At 46.6% G+C, this 21095-nt stretch overlaps 1 protein-coding gene across 3 annotated transcripts; it reads right to left on the reverse strand.

Annotated features, from left to right (window-relative positions):
* Positions 1-252: 252 nt before the first annotated feature.
* GLOD5 (glyoxalase domain containing 5) lies at positions 253-12132 on the reverse strand. 3 transcript variants are annotated; one of them, XM_007991603.3, is made up of 5 exons: positions 11987-12132; positions 11796-11864; positions 7851-7988; positions 2813-2968; positions 262-599 (listed from the first exon to the last, which is right to left on the reverse strand). In XM_007991603.3, the coding sequence occupies exons 1-5, from the start codon at positions 12047-12049 to the stop codon at positions 474-476; spliced, it is 552 nt and encodes a 183-aa protein (XP_007989794.2). In that variant the 5' UTR covers positions 12050-12132; the 3' UTR covers positions 262-473. The 3 variants fall into 3 exon arrangements, with proteins under 3 accessions (XP_007989795.2, XP_007989794.2, XP_037848802.1); XM_007991604.3 differs by lacking the exon at positions 11796-11864 and having other exon boundaries at positions 253-599; XM_037992874.2 differs by lacking the exons at positions 11796-11864; positions 11987-12132 and adding an exon at positions 11520-11767.
* Between the last annotated feature and the right edge of the window lie 8963 nt (positions 12133-21095).

Raw genomic sequence — 21095 nt, forward strand, 5'->3', positions numbered from 1 at the left:
GCGAGGCCCAGGAATGGAGGAAACAGCAGGCAGCAACTGGAGGAGTGAGGCGAGTTAGGAAAGGATGAAGATGATGGCGTCACTGACAAGGAGAAATCTGTCAGGAGCCTTGAATCCCAAGGGGATGATCCTAGATTCCGTGCTCAGGGGTGTCATACCCTGGGTCATAGGCCTCCGACCGAATAGCTCAGAGATCTCACACCTTACATAAACACCCATGCATGGCTCCAATACAATAACGAAGATCCCGTATTCGTAGAGAGGTTATGCATTTATTAGGCCAGCTTGGATGACATACAGACATGTAGGTTTGGTCCCAAACCTGTCTTGGGTCCCCCCTGAGCAGGATGTGTGAAGTGCCTAAGTCCTCAGTCTTCAGAGGTCTCTGGGCCTGGGTGGTGGTTTGCAGGAAGGAAAGGAGAGGGCAACATCGAGGGGGACAGAATGGAGGAGGAGGACAGAATGTGCCTCCGTCACGAGGAGATGTAGTTTGACACCTCAATCAGATTTCTGTCGGGGTCTCGGAAGTAGATGGACATAATAGGCCCTTTTGCCCCTGTTCTGGGGACTGGCCCCTCCTCAATAGGGACATCACAAGCCTGAGGTGGGAAGAAAAGACAAAAGTCATTCATCAAAGTGTGTGAGACCAAAATTTAATTCTTTTTTTTTTTTTTTTTGAGACAGTCTCACTCTGTTGCCCAGGCTGGAGTACAGTGGTGAGATCTCAGCTCACTGCAACTTCTGCTGCCTCCCAGGCTTAAGCAATTCTCCCACCTCAGCCCCCTGAGTAGCTGCGATTACAGGCGCATGCCTCCATGCCCAGCTATTTTTCATAGAGATGAGGTCTTGCTATGCTGCCCAGGCTGGTCTCGAACTCCTGACCTCAAGTGATCTGCCCGCCTAAAGTGCTGGAATTACAGGCATGAGCCATTGCACCCGGTCTGTAAAATTTAATTCCTTATAGTGGCCCAGAAGACCTTAGAACACCACTGTATCTTTCTGACTTCATCTCCTATCATCCTTCCCCCATCACTCTGTTCCAGCCACTTATCAGCTAGATGGCCTTGGGCACAGTACCTAACTACCCTGTACCTTGGTCTCCTCATCTGTAAAATGGGAAGGATAATAGTGCCTAGTATTATCTAGTAAGTGGCAGAACCAGAATTCGAACCCAGGCAGTCTGGGTCAACGACCATACTCTTAACCCCTATGCTTCACCCATTTTCCTTCCAAACCAGTCTTTTTCACTGACACTTCCCAAAGAAGGCGTGTAGGTTATTTGCACAGAATATATATAAGACCTCAATCCGTGTTCTGCAAAAGGGAAACTAATATCCCTTTATTTATTGTAGAGGCGGGGCCTTGCTCTGTCACCCTGACTAGTATGCAGTGGCGCGATCACAGCTCACTACAGCCTCAACCCGGGCTCAAACAATCCTCCTACCTTTTAGCCACCCAAGTAGCTGAGACTATAGGCACACACCGCCATGTCCGGCTAATTTTTTTTGTATTTTATGTAGACACAGGGTCTCACCATGTTACCCAGGCTGGTCTCAAATTCCTGGGTTCAAGTGATCCTCCCTCCTTGGCCTCCTAAAGCACTGGGATTACAGGCACGAGCCACTGTGCTCCTGGCCTTATTTTAATTTTTTAGAGACAGGGTCTTGCTGTATCACCCAGGCTGGAGTGCAGTGGCATGATCATAGCTCACTGCAGCCTCAACTTCCTGGGCTCAAGTGATCCTCCCACTTCACCCTCTTGAGTAGCTAGGATTACGGGCATGCATTACCACGCCTGGCTAATTTTTTTATTTTTTGTGGAGATGGGATCTCACTATGTTGCCCAGGTTGGTCTTGAACTCCTGACCCAAATGATCCTCCCACCTCAGACTCCCAAAGTGCTGGGATTACAGGCATGAGTGACCATGCCCAGCCAATGTCTCTTCTAGATGACATCATTTTAAGTATTACAGAGACACTGGATTAAATAACAGCAAATCAGAAATTATTCCCTCTTCAATCTTCTTTCAGTCCTTCTTGTTATACAAAGAAGGTGGATGCTAACAAGTTCTTAGTATCTCTTTAACCACCTGCTATATCTCCCTTTGTAATGTCAGGGCCAGGGAGTACAGGGAACGGAAGTGGCTAGAATCTAATGACATTGTTATGCTTTTATAGCTGTTGGTTTTTACAGTTACTTTTCCTTTATGCCAAGACATAATGGGTTTTTCATGTACTTAGATGAACATTTTCTTTTTATATAAATGTATTTAGGGCTGGGCACGTGGCTGATGCCTGTAATGCCAGCACTTTGGGAGGCCAAGGTGGGTGGAGCACTTGAGGTCAGGAGTTTGAGATCATCCTGGCCAACATGGTGAAACCCCGTCTCTACTAAAACTACAAAAATTAGCCAGGTGTGGTGGCACATGCCTGTAGTACCAGCGACTTGGGAGGCTAAGACAGGAGAATCGCTTGAACCTGGGATGTGCAGGTTGCAGTGACCCTGAGATCACGCCACTACACTCCAGCCTGGGCGACAGAGCAAGACTATCTTAAAAAAAAAAAAAAAAGTATTTAAGTGTATAAATGTAGGTTTTTTTGGTTTTTGTTGGTTTGTTTTACAATGGGGATGCTTAGTTTCCTTTTTAAATACATTTATTTACATGAAAAAATTATGTCAGTCAAAATAGTGAGTACATAACTGTGTGCAGACATTATCTGGTTGTGGTAAAACTTGTTACCTCTCTGGGTCATGCTTCTGTTTTCACTGTGTTTGCAGCAGCTTTTGCAAAAAGAAGAGAAGTCCCACTCACCTTGAGGTGCTGGATCATTTCCTCCAAAGGCACCTCTGTTATCAGACATATGTCCAGGGAGCCAGGAACCGGGTGAGCAGCTTTGGGTTCAAATTCCTTTCCCACCTCGTGGAGGTTAAATTTCTGGTCTCCAAAACACAGTGCTTTCCGGTCTTCCTACTTGGCGGGGAAGGGCGGAGACAACAGCTTAGAATTAAACCTCCAAGGTGAGTGTGAGATGAAGCCTTTCCACCCATCCCAACAAGGTTTTAAAAAAATAAAAACTAGAATGGGGCTACTACACAACAACCTTTTGCCCCACCCAAGTCTCATTCCCTAGAGGCAAGTGTACGAGTTCATTTCTCCCTGAAATTATTTCCGTATCTCCAAATAGTGTTTATACCACCCAAGGCAGAGATAGCAATTTGCCTACCGCGTATACATTTCCCCTTTATTTCTTATAAACAACAGAAATTTCAGTGGGGTCAACTGTGTGCCCAACTTAAAAAACCTACATTTCCCAGCACGTCCGGAGGCCACGTTAGCTGGACTGGGTAATGAGATGCGGGCAGAGGTGTGGGTGGGTCTTCCGGGAACCTCCCTACCCCACAGTGCTGGCCCTTATTGCCCATTCACTTCCTCTTGCTTCCCAGCCACTGCCCATGACCTGACTACCTCTGGACTGGTTGTTCAGTGAGAGGAAAAGAAAACTCTGTCTTGTTTAACCCACAGTTAGTTAGTTGAGTTTTCTCCTATGTGCCTCCAAAGTCCCTAACGGATGCACCACTGTTTATTTATTTATTTATTTATTTATTTATTATTTTTTGAGACAGAGTCTTGTTGTGTTGCCCAGGCTGGAGTGCAGTGGCGCAATTTTGGCTCACCACAACCTCCACATTCCTGGTTCAGGTGATTCTTGTGCCTCAGCCTCCGGAGTAGCTGGGACTACAGATGCACGCCACCATGTCCAGCTAATTATTATATTTTTAGTAGAGATGGGGTTTTCTATGTTGGCCAGGCTGGTCTTGAACTCCTGACCTTAGGTGATCTGCCCACCTCGGCCTCCCAAAGTACTGAGATTATAGGCGTGAGCCACTGTGCCTGGTCTCTTTTTTTTTTTTTTTTTTTTTGAGACAGGATCTTGCTCTGTTGCCCAGGCTTCAGGGCAGCAATCATGGCTCACTGCAGCCTCAACCTCCCAGGCTCAAGTAATCCTGCAACCTCAGCCTCTGAGTAGCGGGGACCACAGGCACACCCCACCATGCCTGGCTAATTTTTTTATTTTTTGTAGAGGCCGGGTCTCCCCATGTTGCCCAGGCTGGTCTCGAACTCCTGGCTCAAGTGATCCCCGCCTCAACCTCCCAAAGTGCTGGCATTACAGGTGTGAGTCAGTGTGCCCAGCCGCATCACTATTTCTTGATTTAGCAACTTGAGATATTTCCTATCATCTCCCTGCTATGATAAATGAGAATTTAGCTCATTCACATTACTACCTCTTCCAACACAATTTGATTATCATTTTTAGTTTCTCTTTTAGCTCCTTTACAATCTTTAAATAACCCACTTGCATGTTTATTTTATTTATTTAATTTTTTTAAGAGACAGAGTCTCGTTCTGTCACCCAGGCTGGAATGCAATGGTGCAATCATGGCTCACTGCAGCCTTGACTTCCTGGCCTCAAGCAATCCTCCTGCCTCAGCCTCCTGAGTAGCTAGGATTACAGGTGCGCACCACCATGCCTGGCTAATTATAAAACTTTTTTTTTTTTTTTTTTTGTAGAGACAATAGTCTCAGTATGTTGCCCAGGCTGGACTCCAACTCCTGAGCTCAAGCGATCCTCCTGCCTCATCCTCTCAAAAGTGTTGGGATTGCAGGCATGAGCCACCACGCCTGGCTGCAAGTTTATTTTTGTAGATCAACTACAGACTAACTCACAGCCCTGCCATGTTCTTCGTGGCTCCTCCCTCTCCTGGACCTCTCAACATGTGCCATTTTTTTTCTTTTTCTATCTCTTTTATATCACTATGAATGATACCATATCCATTCAATCAGAAAATGACTTTATTTCACTTTTCTTTTTTTCTTTTTGAGACGGAGTCTCACTCTGTTACCCAGGCTGGAGTGCAATGGTGAGATCTCGGCTCACTGCAACCTCTGCCTCCTGAGTTCAAGCGATTCTCCTGCTTCAGCCTCCTGAGTAGCTGGGACTACAGGCACAAGCCACCATGCTTGGCTAATTTTTGTAGTTTTAGTAGAGATAGGGTTTCAGCATGTTTTCCAGGCTGGTCTTGAACTCCTGACTTCAAGTGATCTACCCATCTCAGCCTCTCAAAGTGTTGGGATTACAGGTGTGAGCCACCACGTCTGGCCGATTTTATTTCACTTTTGGACTTGAAGATAGTTTGGCTCAGTGTACAATTGTAGGTTGCAGCTTATTTTCCCATAGTCTTTTAAATATGTTGCTTCATTGTCTTCCCCAAATGTGGTGTTGCTGTTAAGAAGTCTGATGTTCATCTGCATTTTCTATTATTTGGTTGGTGATACAACCATCTTCCACTACTGCAGCTTTAGGATTTTTCTTAATCCTAATGTTCTGAAATTTCACTCCATTGTGTCCAAGTACAGAGGTTGAGGCATCATACACCTCGTTGTCACCATTGGCCCACGCAAGGACTATCTCTTGTTTTATTTATCTTTTTCTCTTCATTCTCCATTCCCATCTCTACCTTAAGCAACCATTATAATGTGTTTGATGTGTATCCTTGGGTTTTCATAAATTGCTGTAAAAAGTGTTACTGTTTTATGTGTGTGTATTGTAAAGGGTAGCATGCTGTAGACCTGATTGTTTCTTCATTTTTCACTCAGCATGTTCTTTTCAAGACCCATTCATGTTGCTGTGTACACATCCAGTCTGATGTTGCATAATACTACATTTCTGCATAAGGTTCCATGTTAGATTTAACATTTTTACCCAAATAGAAAAAATTGGCCAGATGTGGTGGCACGTGCCTACAGTCTCAGCTACTCAGGAGGGTGAGGCAAGAGAAGCACCTGAGTCCAGGAGGTTCAGGCTGTGGTGAGCCATGATCGCAACACTGCAGTTCAGCCTGGGCAACAGAGCGAGACCATGTCTAAAAAAATTTTTCTTCTCCTGTTTGTGATTCCTTGAGCCCTTTCTATTTAAGTTACATCTGTGTGTGTGTCGGGGGGTGGGGGGGTGTGTTCATGTGTACTTAATTGTTTTAGAGTGGTTTTAGGTCCACAGCAAAAGTGAACAGAAGGTATAGGGATATATACACCTTGCCCCCACATATGCACAGCCTCCCCCACTTCTTTTACTTAGTAATAGGCACTTAAGTTTCCGCCATGTCTTTTCATGGATTGATAGTCCATTTATTTTATTTAATTAATTTATCTATTTGAGACAGAGTTTTGCTCTGTCACCCAGGCTGGAGTGCAATGGCGCAATCTTGGCTCACTGCAACCTCCGCCTCCTGGGTTCAAGTGATTCTCCTGCCTCAGCCTCCTGAGTAGCTGGGATTACAGGCACCCACCACCATGCCTGGCTAATTTTTGTATTTTTAGTGGAGATGGGGTTTCACCATGTTGGCCAGGCTGGTCTCAAACTCCTAACTCAGGTGGTCCACCCGCCTCAGCCTCCCAAAGTATTGGGATTACAGGCGTGAGCCACCGCACCTGGCAGATAATCCATTTATTTTTATCACTGAATAATATTTCATTGTCTGGATGTGCCACAGTTGATATAACCATTCACTTACTGAAGCACATCTTAGGGATTTTTTGCTTTCTTTGCATTTGCCTTTTTTGAAGTTGTTCCAAATTCTCAAGGATAGTTCAATCTCTGGAAACCTCTTTTTTCCCTTGGATCTGTCTTTCCTGGGATCTTTCTTACACCTGTACCAAACTGGACTTATTGTTCTCTAAGTGCCTTTCTGGGATCCTCCTCTTGGGATCTGTTGTGGCCTGACTTCCATATTCTGAGATTAGTCATCTTTTTTTTTTTTTTGAAATGGAGTCTTGCTTTGTCACCCAGGCTGGAGTGCAGTGGTGCAATCTTGGCTCACTGCAACCTCTGCCTCCCAGAATGCTGGGATTACAGGCGTGAGCCACCGTGCCTGGCCAGTCCCCCATTTTGATATAGCATACCCTTAAGTAATTTTCAAAGCAAGTGGGAAATTTTCTAAGACTTCGCATGACTAAAAATGCTTTTATTCTACATTTACCTTTTTGTTTGTTTGATTTTTTTTTTTTTTTTGGATACAGTCTTGCTCTGTCACTCAGACTAGATAGTGCTGTGGTGCAATCTCGGCTCACTGCAACCTCTGCCTCCCAGGTTCAAGCAATTCTCATGCCTCAGCCTCCCAAGTAGCTGGGATTACAGGCGTGCACCAGCATGCATGGCAAATTTTTGTATTTTTAGTAGAGACGAGGTTTTGCTATGTTGGTCAGGCTGGTCTCAAACTCCTGACCTGAAGTGATCCACCCACCTCGGCCTCCCAATGTGCTGGGATTACAGGTATGAGCCACCACACCTGGCCCCTACATTTACCTTTGGTTAATAGTTTGGTTGGACATAGAATTCTAGGTGGAAAATTTTCCCCTCAGAGTCTTGAAGGTGTCCTTTTATCTTTTGGTCTCTGGTCTCTTGGAAAATCTGACATTTGTTTGTTTTTTTTTTCCTTTGTAGATAATCTACTTTTTAATCTCTATGAAAGCTCTTAGCATCTACTTTTTCAGTTTGATGTTCTATAATTTCATAAGGATCCATTTAAGTGTCAACATGCTGGATACTTGGTTAACCTTTTTCATGTGGTGACTGCAGAGTTCTCTTGTATTGTTTCTGTGATAATTTCCTCCTCTCCTTTTTCTCCATTGTCTCTCTGGAAGCCCATATATTCAGTCTGGAATCTCCTCTATTGATCTCTTTATATTTTCTCTCAGATTTCCTGTGGTTTTCCTTTCAGAGTTAAGTTATATGTTAAAGTGTTATCAACAAATTTTAGCCCACCTGAATTTTGGCATTTGGGAAAGTGGTTACCTTAAAAGTCACGACCTCCATGCCCAGGATCTTGGAATAAAACTTGGTGGTGTCTTTGATGCTCTTCACCGTCATCACGATGTGGTCAAGTCTACGGATAAGACATGGGGGAGGGGTCTGACTGCTGTCCCTCCACGACTAAAAAAAGAAAAAAAAGTCAGAGGAGACCACATTGCCACTTGTCACGCCCGTGTTTTCTTCTCCTTACCTCCCCCTACCTCCCCCATTACTCTACTTCCTCCTCACCCTCTTTCAAGGGGAAAGGCCTGAGAGAATACTTATTGGTAGAGTCTTACTGCCCATGTGTGGATTCACGAGAGCCCACCTGTCTGCCATGACCACTCTCCACTGTTTTCTTGTTCCCTTTCTTTTCTTTTTTTCCTTTTTTTTTTTTTTTTTTTTTTTTGAGACAGAGTCTCACTCTGTTGCCCAGGCTGGAGTGCAGTGGCACAATCTCAGCTCACTGCAACCTCCACCTCCTGGCTTCAAGTGATTCTCCTGCCTCAGCCTCCTGAGTAGCTGGGACTACAGGTGTGCGCCACCATGCCTGGCTAATTTTTGTATTTTTAGTAGAGACAGGGTTTCACCATTTTGATCAGGCTGGTCTCAAACTCCTGACCTCAAGTGATCTGCCTGCCTTGGCCTCCCAGAGTGCTGGGATTACAGGGGTGAGCCACTGCACCTGGCCTTCTTGTTCCCTTTCTCCTCTTCCAGAAGTGAAGATTAGTGGAGTGGAGACCAAGACAATGCCCTCCCCTGTTTTCCCCAAAATAGAATTCATCTGTTTTCCAAGAAGTGACAAGACACCGAGGAGGCCCAGTTCTGTGAATTGGCCAATATTACCCAGCCCACTCCTTTCTCATTCTGCAGCTTCAGTCACAGAGAACAGGACAAGAAGGGGGCATCTCAGAAGAAATGAAGGTTTCTGGGCATGCGTGTTTACAGATCCACCTTGACACCCAGAGGGAGGACTACTACCACCCCTTCCACTTTCCCGCCGTCAGCACACTTCCCATCAGATCTTTCTCTTGACTTGAATTATTTAGTAATTTGTGTATTTACAGTATCTCTGCTACAGGATTATAAAGCACCTGTGGTCTGGCACTATAAGCAATGGAGTATAATGCTTAAAAGAATAGATTCTGGCGGTGGCGCCTGGAATCTCAGCACTTTGGGAGGCTGAGGCAGGCAGATCCCTAGAACCCAGGAGTTTGAGATCAGCCTGGGCAACACAGTGAGACCCTGTATCTACAAAAAAATACAAAAATTAGCTAGGTTGGGGGACGCTTACGTGTAGTTCCGGTTACTTGGGGGCCTGAGGTGGGAGGACCACTTGAGCCTGGGACCGGAGATTGCAATGATCTATGATCACGCAACCAGACTCCTGGGTGACAGAGCAAGACCATGTCTCAAAAAAAAAAAAATAAATAAATAAATAAATAAAAATAAAAGATTCTGGAGCCAGACTGACATTTAAATAATTTCTCTAATTTCTCTGTGCCTTGGTTTCCCCTTCTATAAAATGAGCATGATTTTATACATATAGGAGTATTGTGAGAGTTTTTAAAAAGTACTGTTTTTAAGGGCATAGAATAATGCCCAATACATATCAAGTGCTATAAAAGGATTGATGATGATGATGTGTAGTTATCTTCTTAAAATCTAGACTCAGTTACAATGACCCCCTATCTCTGCAGCCTCATCCATTGCTCTTGAACTCCAATCTACACTGTCCTTTTTCCTGTTCCTCATAAGGACCACCCTTGTACCTTTCATTTCAGGGCCTTTGCAGATGGTAATGCCTGTCTCCCTGACTAGAATGTAAGCTTCATAAGAGCAGGGGCTTCTGTTTGTTTTGTTCCCCACTCTTTCCCAAAGAACTGGTTCAATCATATTTGTTCAATAAATAAATATCTACTGGAACAACTAGGGACAGTGCTTGGCACAAAGTCTGACTAATTTCTATTCTGTTCTATTCGATGCAATTGGATTCCATTCTACCCTTTGCTATTTTATTTTCTATTCCACTGCGTTTAGTTCCATTGAAACCAGCCCATTTTAAACAATTGATTTCACTGAGCTCCAGCTAAAAAAAAATCCTGTACCATTCTATTTTCCTGAGCGGAGGAGGCATTAGCGAAGTTGCTGAGTTCTGCTCTCCCAGTGGATACAAAAGATCCACATGGACATAGGAACTGTAGAAAGAGAAAATGACCAACATTTTGGCTCCATTGAAAATAAAGTCATATGTTGAAAAAAATTTTATTAACTTTCTTTTTTAATTCCCTTTTTGAGACAGGGTCTTGCTTTGTTGCCCAGCCTGGAGTACAGTGGCATGATCACAGCTCACTGCAGCCTCAACCTCCTGGACTCAAGCAATCCTCCTACTTCAGCCTCCCTAGTAGCTGGGATTACAGATGTGTGCCACCATGCCCAACTATTTTTTGTTTTCTTTTTTCATTTTTTTGTAGAGGTGAGGGCTCACTGTGTTTCCCAGGCTGGTCTTGAACTCTTGGGCTCAAGCGATCCTCCCTCCTCAGCCTCCCAGAGTGTTGGGATTACAGGCATGAGCCACTGCACCCAGCCCTTATTAACCTTCTAACATCTATAGAATCTGTCACAATACCCTATTTACTTTCCTGATAATTGGCAATCTATATATTTTCTCTTAATTTCTCGAGATAAAGTAGACATTGCTAATATTTTATTATTCTGTTCAAAGAATCAACTTTTGACATTGTTGGCTTTATTGTATGTTTGTTTTCTATTTCACCAGTTTCTGCTGTTATAATTTCCTTCCTTCTACTGTCTTAGGTTCCATTTGCCATTCTTTTCCCAGTTTCTTGATAGGGAAGCTCAGGTCATTGATTTTCAACTTTTCTACTTTTCCGATCTATGCATTTAGAACTATAGATTTCCCCTAAGCACTGCTTTGGCCACATCCGTATCATTTTGATAGTCTATTGGAAATAAACTCCACCTATTCCTCCCATTATTCAGTTCCCTGCCAGCTCAGATTCACTCCCCAGATCCTACTTTGTGGACTTGGAGCTCCATCCTTGCAAATTCAAGGATGAGCAGGGATGGCTCTCTTCAAGAACAGGAAGGCCAGCGTGGCTCAGAACCCAAGAGTGAGTAAGAGATGAGTGGGAGGGCAAGGCAGGGTCTGGATCCTGCAGGGTCTTGGAGGTGAAGTTACAAAGCCTGCTTTATAAAATGATGATCAAGACATAGTCATCACACAAAGGACTGAGTGCGGTGGCTCACACCTGTAATCCTAGCACTTTGGGAGGCTGAGGTGGGTGGATTACATGAGGTCAGGAGTTTGAGCCTGGCCTACATGGTGAAATCCTGTCTCTATTAAAAATACAAAAATTAGGTGGGCATGGTGGTGTGCGCCTGTAATCCCCTATTAGGGAGGCTGAGGCAGAAGAATCGCTCGAACCTGGGAGGCAGAGGTTGCAGTGACCCGAGATCGCACTGCTGCACTCCACCCTGGACAGCAAGAGCAAACCTTGGTCTCAGAAAAAAAAAAAAAAAGAAAGAAAGAAAAAAGCATAGTAATCACACAAGGCTTACTGTGTGCCAAGCCCTGTTTTACACACTCTACAAAAATGTAATCCATTTCATTTCTCACCACAACCTATAAAATCCCTATAGTCAGAGTACCCGGAACACCATGTCCTTCCTCCTTTGGCCTCCTCCACAGGGAATGGTTCTGTCTTCCTACAGGGTCCTCTTCAAGGTCCCCTTCAGGTTGCCAGGGGCCTCTGAATTCCTCTCCTAAAGCTCAAGGTCAGCGCTGTGTTTCTTAGCCTCTCTCCACACGGCCTTAATCACGACAGCTTCAGGGACACCCTGCGTGAGTCACCTTTGTATCTCTCCACCTGTCCCTGGTAAACTGGGGGAGGAGCCAGCCCTCAGCCCTGGCCCAGCCCTGCACACCTGAGCACAGGGCCCTCCAGGGCTTAGAGCCGGGCCTTTCCATGGGCCTCTGCTGCCCTCTGCTTGTCTCTGAAAGAGAAAGGGAGAGAGGAGGACAGGAAATGGAAGCCGGCAGAGAAGGGAAACAGGTTACTAGACTAGCTTCAGTGTCAACACCCTTGCCCCAGAACCCCAGCGGCCACTTTGTTCACCTGTTTCTCCAAAATCCTGCCCCACATCTTGACTGGCAGCCTGGAGGGCAGATGGCGCAGCATGGCAGGGTAGGCGTCTTTGTCCAGGGGCCTCCCGACAACTCTCTGGCTCAGCACCTGGAGATCAAGGGGCAGGAATGGGAGGGCACAGGCTGAGGACTGTGGGAGGTGACACAGGTAGGTGGTGCAAATGGAGGACTTTGACATTAAACTCAGGGCCTCGAAATTAAAAGCTTAAAGTGGATGTGTAAGGGATTACTTCTTGTTAACATTGAAGACTGGGTGCGGTGGCTCACACCTGTAATCCCAGCACTTTGGGAGGCCAAAGCAGGTGGATCACCTGAGGTCAGGAGTTCAAGACCAGCCTGGACAACATGGCGAAACCCTATCTTTATTAAAAATACAAAACATTAGCCAGGCGTGGTGGCGGGCGCCTGTAATCCCAGCTACTTGGGAGGCTGAGGCAGGAGAATCGCTTGAATCCGGGAGGCGGAGGTTTCAGTGAGCCGAGATGGCACCATTGCACTCCAGCCTGGGCAACAGAGCGAGACTCCATCTCAATAATAATAATAATACTGAAAAACCACCAAGTATTAAGGGGATCTTTATTCTAGAGTGTGATGCCTCTGTTCTACTTAGGGGTATGTCTCCAAAGTGTGAGATCTGTGAGCTGTTTGAGAGTGTGTGTCAGGGGTGTGAAGTTGTGAGCTATCTGAGTTAGAGTATGACTGCTCTGACCTATTATGGGTCTGTTTCCAAGCCAAGATCCCTAAACCCTTAAGAGTTCTGAGCCCCTTGGCCAAGCACGGTGTCTGACGCCTGTAATCCCAGCACTTTGGGAGGCCAAGGTGGACGGATCACTTGAGGCCAGGAGTTTGAGACCAGCCTGGCCAACATGGTAAAGCTCCGTCTCTACTAAAAATACAAAAATTAGCCGGGCATGATGGTGTGCACCTGTAGTCCCAGCTATTCAGGAGCCTGAGGCAGGAGAATAGTTTGAACCCGGGAGGCGGAGGTTGCAGTGAGCTGAGATTGTGCCCTTGCACTCCAGCCTGGGTGATAGAGTGAGACTCTGTTTAAAAAAAAAAAAAAGTTCTGAGCCCCAGGGTGTGATGTTCCTGAATTATTTTGGGGGACGAGTTTTGGGGGATGAGATTTGCAGTCTTCCTCCTCCTCCCCACTACCCTCACTTTCCACTGCCGAGAGTCAGAGAACATTCATCAGCCCGGTTGTTGTTCACTTTACCCTGAGCTGAGCTCCCCCTTCTGTCTTACAAGTTACCTGTCTGGCCCCTGGAGCATGTGAGTTTGAGATTTTTGTTTCTAGTTACCCCCAACACAAACACTTTGTGTTGTGGATATTGTTTTGTTTTTGTTTTTTTGAGACAGGATCTCACTTTGTCACCCATGCTGGAGCCCACTGGTGCCATCATGGCTCAGTGCAGTCTCAAACTCATGGGCTCAAGGGATCCTCCTGCCTCAGCCTCTTGGGTAGCTGGGACTACAGGTGTGCGTTACCACACCTGGCTAATTTTTGTATTTTTAGTAAGGATGAGGTCTTGCTATGTTGCCTACAATTGGCCTCCTTTGGCCTCCTGAAGTGTTGGGGTTACAGGCGTGAGCCACCGCGCCCGGCCAGATATTGTTTTTAAGCATATGATTTTCCTTTAAAAAGAGTTACACAAATAATATGTGAATACAGGTTTGTATAAAAGATTTGAAAAACAGGCCGAGGGCAGTGGCTCACACCTGTAATCCCAGCACTTTGGGAGGCTAAGGCAGGTGGATCAATTGAGGTCAGGAGTTCGAGACCAGCCTGGCCAATATGGTGAAACCCCATCTCTACTAAAAATACAAAAATTAGCCAGGCATGGTGGCACACACCTGTAATCCCAGCTACTCGGGAGGCTGAAGCACGAGAATCACTAGAACCCGGGAGGCAGAGGTTGCAGTGGGCTGAGATTGTGCCACTGTACTCCAGCCTGGACGACAGAAGGAGACTCTTTCTCTTAAAAAAAAAAAAAAAATTTGAACAACACATCAGTACATGGACTCTAGCAATCATCTCCACCCCCATTTCCCCAAAATGACCACTGGGGTCAAATTCTGGTGTTTCCTTCCAGATTCAGTTCTCTGTGTTTACATAGTGTGTGTGTGTGCACACTACACAGATGCACTAGGTCACTGTAACTGACTCCCCCTTGCTTTTCCCTGCCTGTAGCACATCCTGTAGAAGGTAACCCCCACCCCCGCAGGTACACACAAGTCCCATCCATTCTGTGTCATGTCCAGTGGGCACTCTGTGCTGTAACATGAACCACCTATTCGTTTTACTCTGTAATAGTCCTGGCTATCAGTGAACATTTATAAGATTTTCCTGGTTGTTTGCTCCTACCAGCCTTGTTCTGACAGCTCTGTGCACATGTCTGAGTACTAGAATTAGAAGTGGAATTGCTGGGTGTATTAGTCAGAGTTCTCTGGAGAAACAGAACCAGTAGGAGAAACAGAACCAATATGTAATATATTATAAGGAATTGGCTCATGTGATTTTGGAAGCTGAGAAGTTCCACAATCTGCTATCAGCAAGCTGGAGACCCAGGAGAGCCAGTGGTGTAGTTCCAAGAACCAAAGGGCTGATGGTGTTGGCTGGGCATGGTGGCTTACGCCTGCAATCCCAGCACTTTGGGAGGCCAAGGCGGGCGGATCACTTGAGGTCAGGGGTTCAAGACCAGCCTGACTAACATAGCAAAAGCCCATCTCTACTAAAAATACAAAAATTATCTGGGCCTGGTGGTGCATGCCTCTAGTCCTAGCTACTTGAGAAGCTGAGGCAGGAGAATCGCTTGAACCCAGGAGGTGGAGGTTGCAGTGAGCCAAGATTGTGCCACTGCATTTCAGCCTGGGTGACAGAGTGAGACTCCATCTCTAAAAAACAAAACAAAACAAAAAAACAAAGGGCTGATGGTGTAAGTACCAGCCAAGGACAAAGGACTGGTGTTCCACCTCAAGCAGTCACAGAGCAAATTCCACCTTCCTCCATCTTTTTGTTCTATTCCAACCTTCAGTGGACTGGGTGATGCCCATTTACACTGGGCAGAGCCATCTGCTTTACTCAGTCCAACAATTCATTTGCTAACCTCATCTGGAAACACCCTACAGATCCTGTGTCCCTATCAAGTTGACACATAAAATTTACCATCACAAGTCCACCCCTTGTCAACTGTCCTTTTCCACTGTCCTTCAGAGATGTCTCAGAAAGGGGTCATAGTGTTTCAGTTGTCTGCTTTCAGAGCGTGCCTGCATAACATGCAGAACCATCTGTAAACCATGCCCAAGTCTTCTCTTTCTCTGTCAACTAATTGTAGGGAACTCGCCATGAGGCCACAGGTTCAGGCTGGGAGAAACCAGGCAGGGTGGAAGGAGTGGGGACCATGGGCATTTAGGCCTCTTCCTCATGTAACTTACTTGTGTCTTCAGGGCCTGCTTAGGCCCCATCACATATTTCCCATTTCCATTCGACGATGGAGCACTGCTGTGCACACCGACTCTTGGTTAGTTGGGTAACACCCAGTTCATGATGGGCAGGAATGTAACTTGGTGGCCCATGGTCAAGTATTTAGTTTCTACTAAGACCCAGTAGCAGATCAGCAGCTGTTTCTCTCTCTCTCTCTCTCTTTTTTTTTTTTTTTTGAGACAGGGTCTCACTTTGTCACCCAGGCTGGACTGCAGTGGCACAATTACAGCTCACTACAGCCTCAACCTCTTGGGCTCAAGCAATCTTCCCACCTCAGCCTCCTGAGTAGATGGGACTACAGGCATGCACCACCCCACCCAGCTATTAATACTTTTTGTATTTTTTTGTAGAGATGGATTTTTATTATTATTATTTTTTTTTGAGACGGAATCTCGCTCTGTTGCCCAAGCTGGAGTGCAGTGGCGCTATCTCGGCTCACTGCAAGCTCCGCCTCCTGGGTTCACACCATTCTCCTGCCTCAGCCTCCCAAGTACTGGGACTACAGGCGCCTGTCACCACGCCCGGCTAATTTTTTGTATTTTTAGTAGAGACAGGGTTTCACCGTGTTAGCCAGGATGGTCTCGATCTCCTGACCTCGTGATCCGCCCACCTTGGCCTCCCAAAGTGCTGGGATTACAGACGTGAGCCACTGCGCCTGGCCTAGAGATGGATTTTTGCCATGTTGCCCAGGGTGGTCTCAAACTCCTGTGCTCAAGAGAGAGATCTGCTGGTCTCAACCTCCCAAGGTGCTGGGATTAAAGGAGTGATCCACCACGCCCAGTCAAGAGCTGTTTCTTAAAAGGAGGGTAGTTATCTGCAGAGAATAGTAGGGCTTTGCTCCAAAATCCTAAAGGAGGCTCACCAAGTTTCATTTGGGAGGCTGAGACGGGTGGATTGCCTGAGCCCAAGAGTTCGAGACCAGCCTCGGGAACATGGGGAAACCCTATCTCTACAAAAATTACAAAAGTTAGCCAGATGTGGTGGTGCACACCTGCAGTCACTCCCAGCTACTAGGGAGGCTGAAGTGGGAGGATCAATTGAGCCTGAAAGGTCAAGGCTGCAGTGAGCTGTGATTGTGCCACTGCACTCCAGTCTGGGTGACAGAGCAAGACCCTGTCTCAAAAAATAAAGTAAAACAAAATCCTGAAGGGCTAGGCTGTGATTAACCTATAGGATATATATATATATATATATATATATAGCCAAGAGCTCCAAACAGTATCCCTATCTGCCACTGTCACTTCAAGCACCACTGGATCTGCTAGGTCCTATGGCCCAAGTGGCAAAGCAGCTTGCACAGCAGCCTGGACGTGTTGTAGAGCCTTCTCCTGTTCTGGGCCCCACATAAGACTTGCAGCTTTTCATGTCATTTGGTAAATGGGCCTGTGTAACACACCCAAATGAGGAATGTGTTGCCTCCAAAATCCAAATAGGCCTGCTAGGCATTGTGCCTCTTTTTTGGTTGTAGGAGGGGCCAGATGCAACTACTTATCCTTCACCTTAGAAGGAATATATTGACTGGGCACGGTGGCTCACGCCTGTAATCCCAGCACTTTGGGAGGCCGAGGCAGGCGGATCACGAGGTCAGGAGTTCGAGACCAGCCTGACCAATGTGGTGAAACCCTGTCTCTACTAAAAATACAAAAATAGCCGGGCTTAGTGGCACGTACCTGTAATCCCAGCTACTCAGGAGGCTGAGGCAGGAAAATCGCTTGAACGGGGAGGCGGAGGTTGCAGTGAGCCAAGATTGCATCATTGCACACCAGCCTGGGAGATAGAGTGAGACTCCATCTCAAAAAAAAAAAAAAAAAAAAAAAAAAAAGGAATGTGTTGACAGACCCCACACCACTGGACTCCTAGAAATTTCACTGAAGTAGAAGATTCCTGAATTTTTGTTGAATTTATTTCCTACTCTCTGACACAGAAATTTCTCACCAATAAGTCTAGAGTAGTTGCTACTTCTTGCTCACTATGTCCACTTAGCATAATGTCATCAATGTCATAGACCAGTGTGATACCTGTGGAGGGGAAAGGCAATCAAAGTCTTTGTGGACTAAATTGTGACATAGGACTGGAGAGTTGATTGATATACCACTGAGGCAGGATAGTGATAGAGTACAGCTGGCCTTGCCAGTTGAAAGCAAAGTGCTTCTGGTAGCCTTATGGACAGGGATGGAGAAAAAAGGCATTTGCCAGATCAAATAACTGCACACCAGGTACCAAGGGATGTGTTAATTTGCGCAAGCAATGCAACCACCTCTGGTACAGCAGCTGCAGTTGGAATTACCACCTAGTTAAGCTTACGTTAAGTTGAAGTCATCACCTGGCTAATCCACCGTCGTTCTGCAAGATCCATCTGTCTTCTGCATAGGCCAAATAGGAGAGTTGAATGGGCATGTGGTAAGAATCACCACTCCTGCTTCCTTGAAGTCCTCTGCAATCCCTCCAGAAATGCAGCAGGTCCCCCTCATTCTGTATCACATCCTGCAGGTGCTCTGTGGAGCGACATGAACCTCCATCATTCATTCCACTCTGCAACAGTCATTCACTATAAATGGACATTTACAAGGTTTTTCTGATCTGCACACACCAGCCTTGTGCACATGTGTGAGTGTTAGAGTTAGAAGTGGAATTGCTCAGGCCAGGCGCAGTGGCTCATGCCTGTGATTCTAGCACTTTGGGAGGCCGAGGCAGGTGGATCACCTGAGGTCAAGAGTTTGAGACCAGCCTGGCCAACATGATGAAACCTCGTCTCTACTGAAAATACAAAAATAAGCCAGGTGTGGTGGTGGGCACCTGTAATCCCAGCTACTCAGGAGGCTGAGACAAGAGAATTGCTTGAACCCAGGAGATGGAGGTTGCAGTGAGCCAAGATCGCACCATTGTACGCCAGCCAAAAGTGGAATTGCTTGATCAAGTTTCATTCATTCAACAAACACCTAATGCGTGTGTACTGTGTGCCCAGCACTGTTCTATATGCTGACCAGACAACAGAAAATAAGGCAGACAAATGTCCCTGCCAACATGGAGCTGGGGGGAGTGGGGAGAGTGTCCAATATTGATTTCTCTGTAGATGTTTCACAAGGTCCTAGAAGGTTTTACTCTCGTCAGGAATGCATTTCCTGACTTCCTCCCCACTACTCTCTATGGGGTGGGGCCTGCAGCAGGGGATTGGCTTCCTTGATCTTTGCTCTCTACAAGCTGTGCAGGGTCTGATGCTGGGACGGTCCATTTGGGGATGTGCATGTGCATATATGTGTATGCAAGTGGGCACCTGTGTGTGTACATGTGGTTGGGAAGTGGGGGATGGAAATTGAATGGTCCACTGGAGAGACTGAGGGGCAATAGGAATAGAAGAGACCACTTAATGGTGTTGAAGGGAACTTGGGACAAAATGATCCATTGAATTGAGGCATGAACAGCCCCTCACAGGTCGCACCACAGAGGTGTGCGGGAGTGGCGGTGATGAGGAACTTAGTACTGTCTTGGAACCTGCTGTTGTGCAATTGTTGTGTGGATACTCCTGGGATCACACGACTGTTGTGTAGACAACCTTGCAGTCATAAAGACAGGGGTGTGGGTAATCCTGGAGTCACAGAGTGGGGTGTGAGCACTCCTGGGGTCACACAGAAGTGTGAATGCCACCTGAGGCAGCACACACTGGCATGTGGACAACATGTGGACAGATGGGGTTCTGGACATTCCAGGAGTCCACACACACTGCAGAGCGGACACTCTAGAAATCACACACACTGGATAATGCACACTTTTGGGGTCACACAGAGGGGGATGCAGGCACTTCTGGGGTCAGATTGACTAGGGTTTCAACACTCTTGTTGTCAAACAAACTGAGGGGTGGGCAGTCTTGGGGTCCCAATGATTGGAGTGTGGACATTCCCAGGGTCACATAGATTTGTATGTGGACACTTCCCACGTAGACTGGGGAGCGGACACTCCTGAGTCATCCGGACTGGCTAGTGGACATCCTTAGGGTCCCATACACCAGGATGTGGACATCCTAAAGGTCAGATGGTCTGGGATGTGCATGTCCCTGGGTTCACACAGATTGGAATGTAGAGCCTCTTGGGGCCTCTCAGACTGGAATGTGGCCACTCCTGGGCTCATACAGCCTGAGATGTGGACAACAGTGAGGTTACCTAGAGTACTGGCCGTTCACAAAGATGGGGGTTTTGACACCCCTAGAGTCACTCAGACTGGACTGTGGACAAACTTGGGGTCATATAGACATAGGTGTGAACACTCCAAGGGCCACCCATACTGGAGAGTGGACATTTCCAGGGTCACACGGGGGTTTGGGACACTCAATGTTAAACACACTGGGCAGTGGGCACCTCTGAAATCACACATTGTGGACCAGACACTCCTAGTGTTACACAGACTGGGGTGTGGATACTCCTGGGGCCACAGTGACTAAGGGGGAGACAGTCTTGTGGTCACATAGGCTATGTTGTGAACATTCCTGCAATCTCAGTTTTAGGGAAGTGGATATTCCTGTGGTCCAAAAAAATGATGAATTGGCACCCCTGGGGTCACAGACTGAGGTGTGGATGCTGCCATGGTCACCCAGGATAGTCATGGACACTCCTCGGTATGCAGATTTGGGAGTAGATACTGCTGACGTCACAGCAGTTGCAGCGTGGGTGGCCCTCGGGTTACATAGACTGGAATGTGAATTATCCTGGGGTCACACAGATCAGGTGTGAACATCGCTGGGTCTCATAAATGGAGTAAAAAACCCCCTGGACAGTGTGCCTCCTGGGATCACATAGGAAGGGCAGCAGGCTGTCATGGGGTACTACACATGGGGGGTCAGCACTCCCGTGGGTCACTCACATGGGGGCTTGAACACTCACACACAGTGAGTTGTAGACATTCTTGGGGTCACACAGACTGGCTGGATGCTGCTGGTGTCACACAACTTTGGAGTTAGGCACTTCTGGGGTCACACATACTGGCATGTGGACACAACTGTAGTCACACAGAACTGTACTACACCCTGTGGTAGGGACATCTCTGTCATCACAAGAGTGTGAACACTCGTGTCATACAGACTGGTAAGTGGACGCTCCTGGGGTCAGACAGACTGTGAGGTGGACAGCTGTGCTGTCACACAGAATGAGGAGGGGGTGCCCCTGAGGTCACACACACTGGGGAGGGAATGATGCTGGAGGTCCACATTCAGGAGTCACCAACAAAAGGGGGGAAAGTTTGAATATCACCTAAGCAGTGCACATGACAGACGGGTTCTAGAATGTGGGCTTCACTTTTCATCACCGTGGAAGACCCACAGCCTGCCTCTTTTCATGGACATTGAGGATACCGGAGGAAGAGAAACATCTGGAATCTATTGCTGGGAAGGTCTGTAGTGCCTGGGACCTTGGGCTTTTCACTGCTCTTCAGAACTGATTATACTCAGTTGCTTTTTTTTTTTTTTTTTATCTGTTAAATGGGGATCACTGGCTTCCTGCTTCCCTCACCAGGACATTTTGAAGATGAGGTGAAGTTCTCAGGTTAAAACTGCTTTATAAAGTAAAGCACCCTCTGGATGAGGAGGCCTGAGACTCTTCCTAAAATT

This window comes from Chlorocebus sabaeus, chromosome X, assembly GCF_047675955.1.
Source record: "Chlorocebus sabaeus isolate Y175 chromosome X, mChlSab1.0.hap1, whole genome shotgun sequence".
In the NCBI taxonomy this organism is placed as follows: domain Eukaryota; kingdom Metazoa; phylum Chordata; class Mammalia; order Primates; family Cercopithecidae; genus Chlorocebus; species Chlorocebus sabaeus.

What these genes read in the sequence shown, in the direction of transcription:
- GLOD5 (XM_007991603.3), bottom strand. Translation starts at nt 12,049, where the DNA reads ATGCTGCGCCATCTGCCCTCCAGGCTGCCAGTCAAGATGTGGGGCAGG. An exon ending in GCAGGATTTTGGAGAAACAG is followed by an intron (nt 11,865 to 11,986) that starts GTGAACAAAGTG and finishes TTTCTCTTTCAG; the next exon opens with AGACAAGCAGAGGGCAGCAG. An exon ending in TGGAGGTCGTGACTTTTAAG is followed by an intron (nt 2,969 to 7,850) that starts GTAACCACTTTC and finishes CCCGCCAAGTAG; the next exon opens with GAAGACCGGAAAGCACTGTG.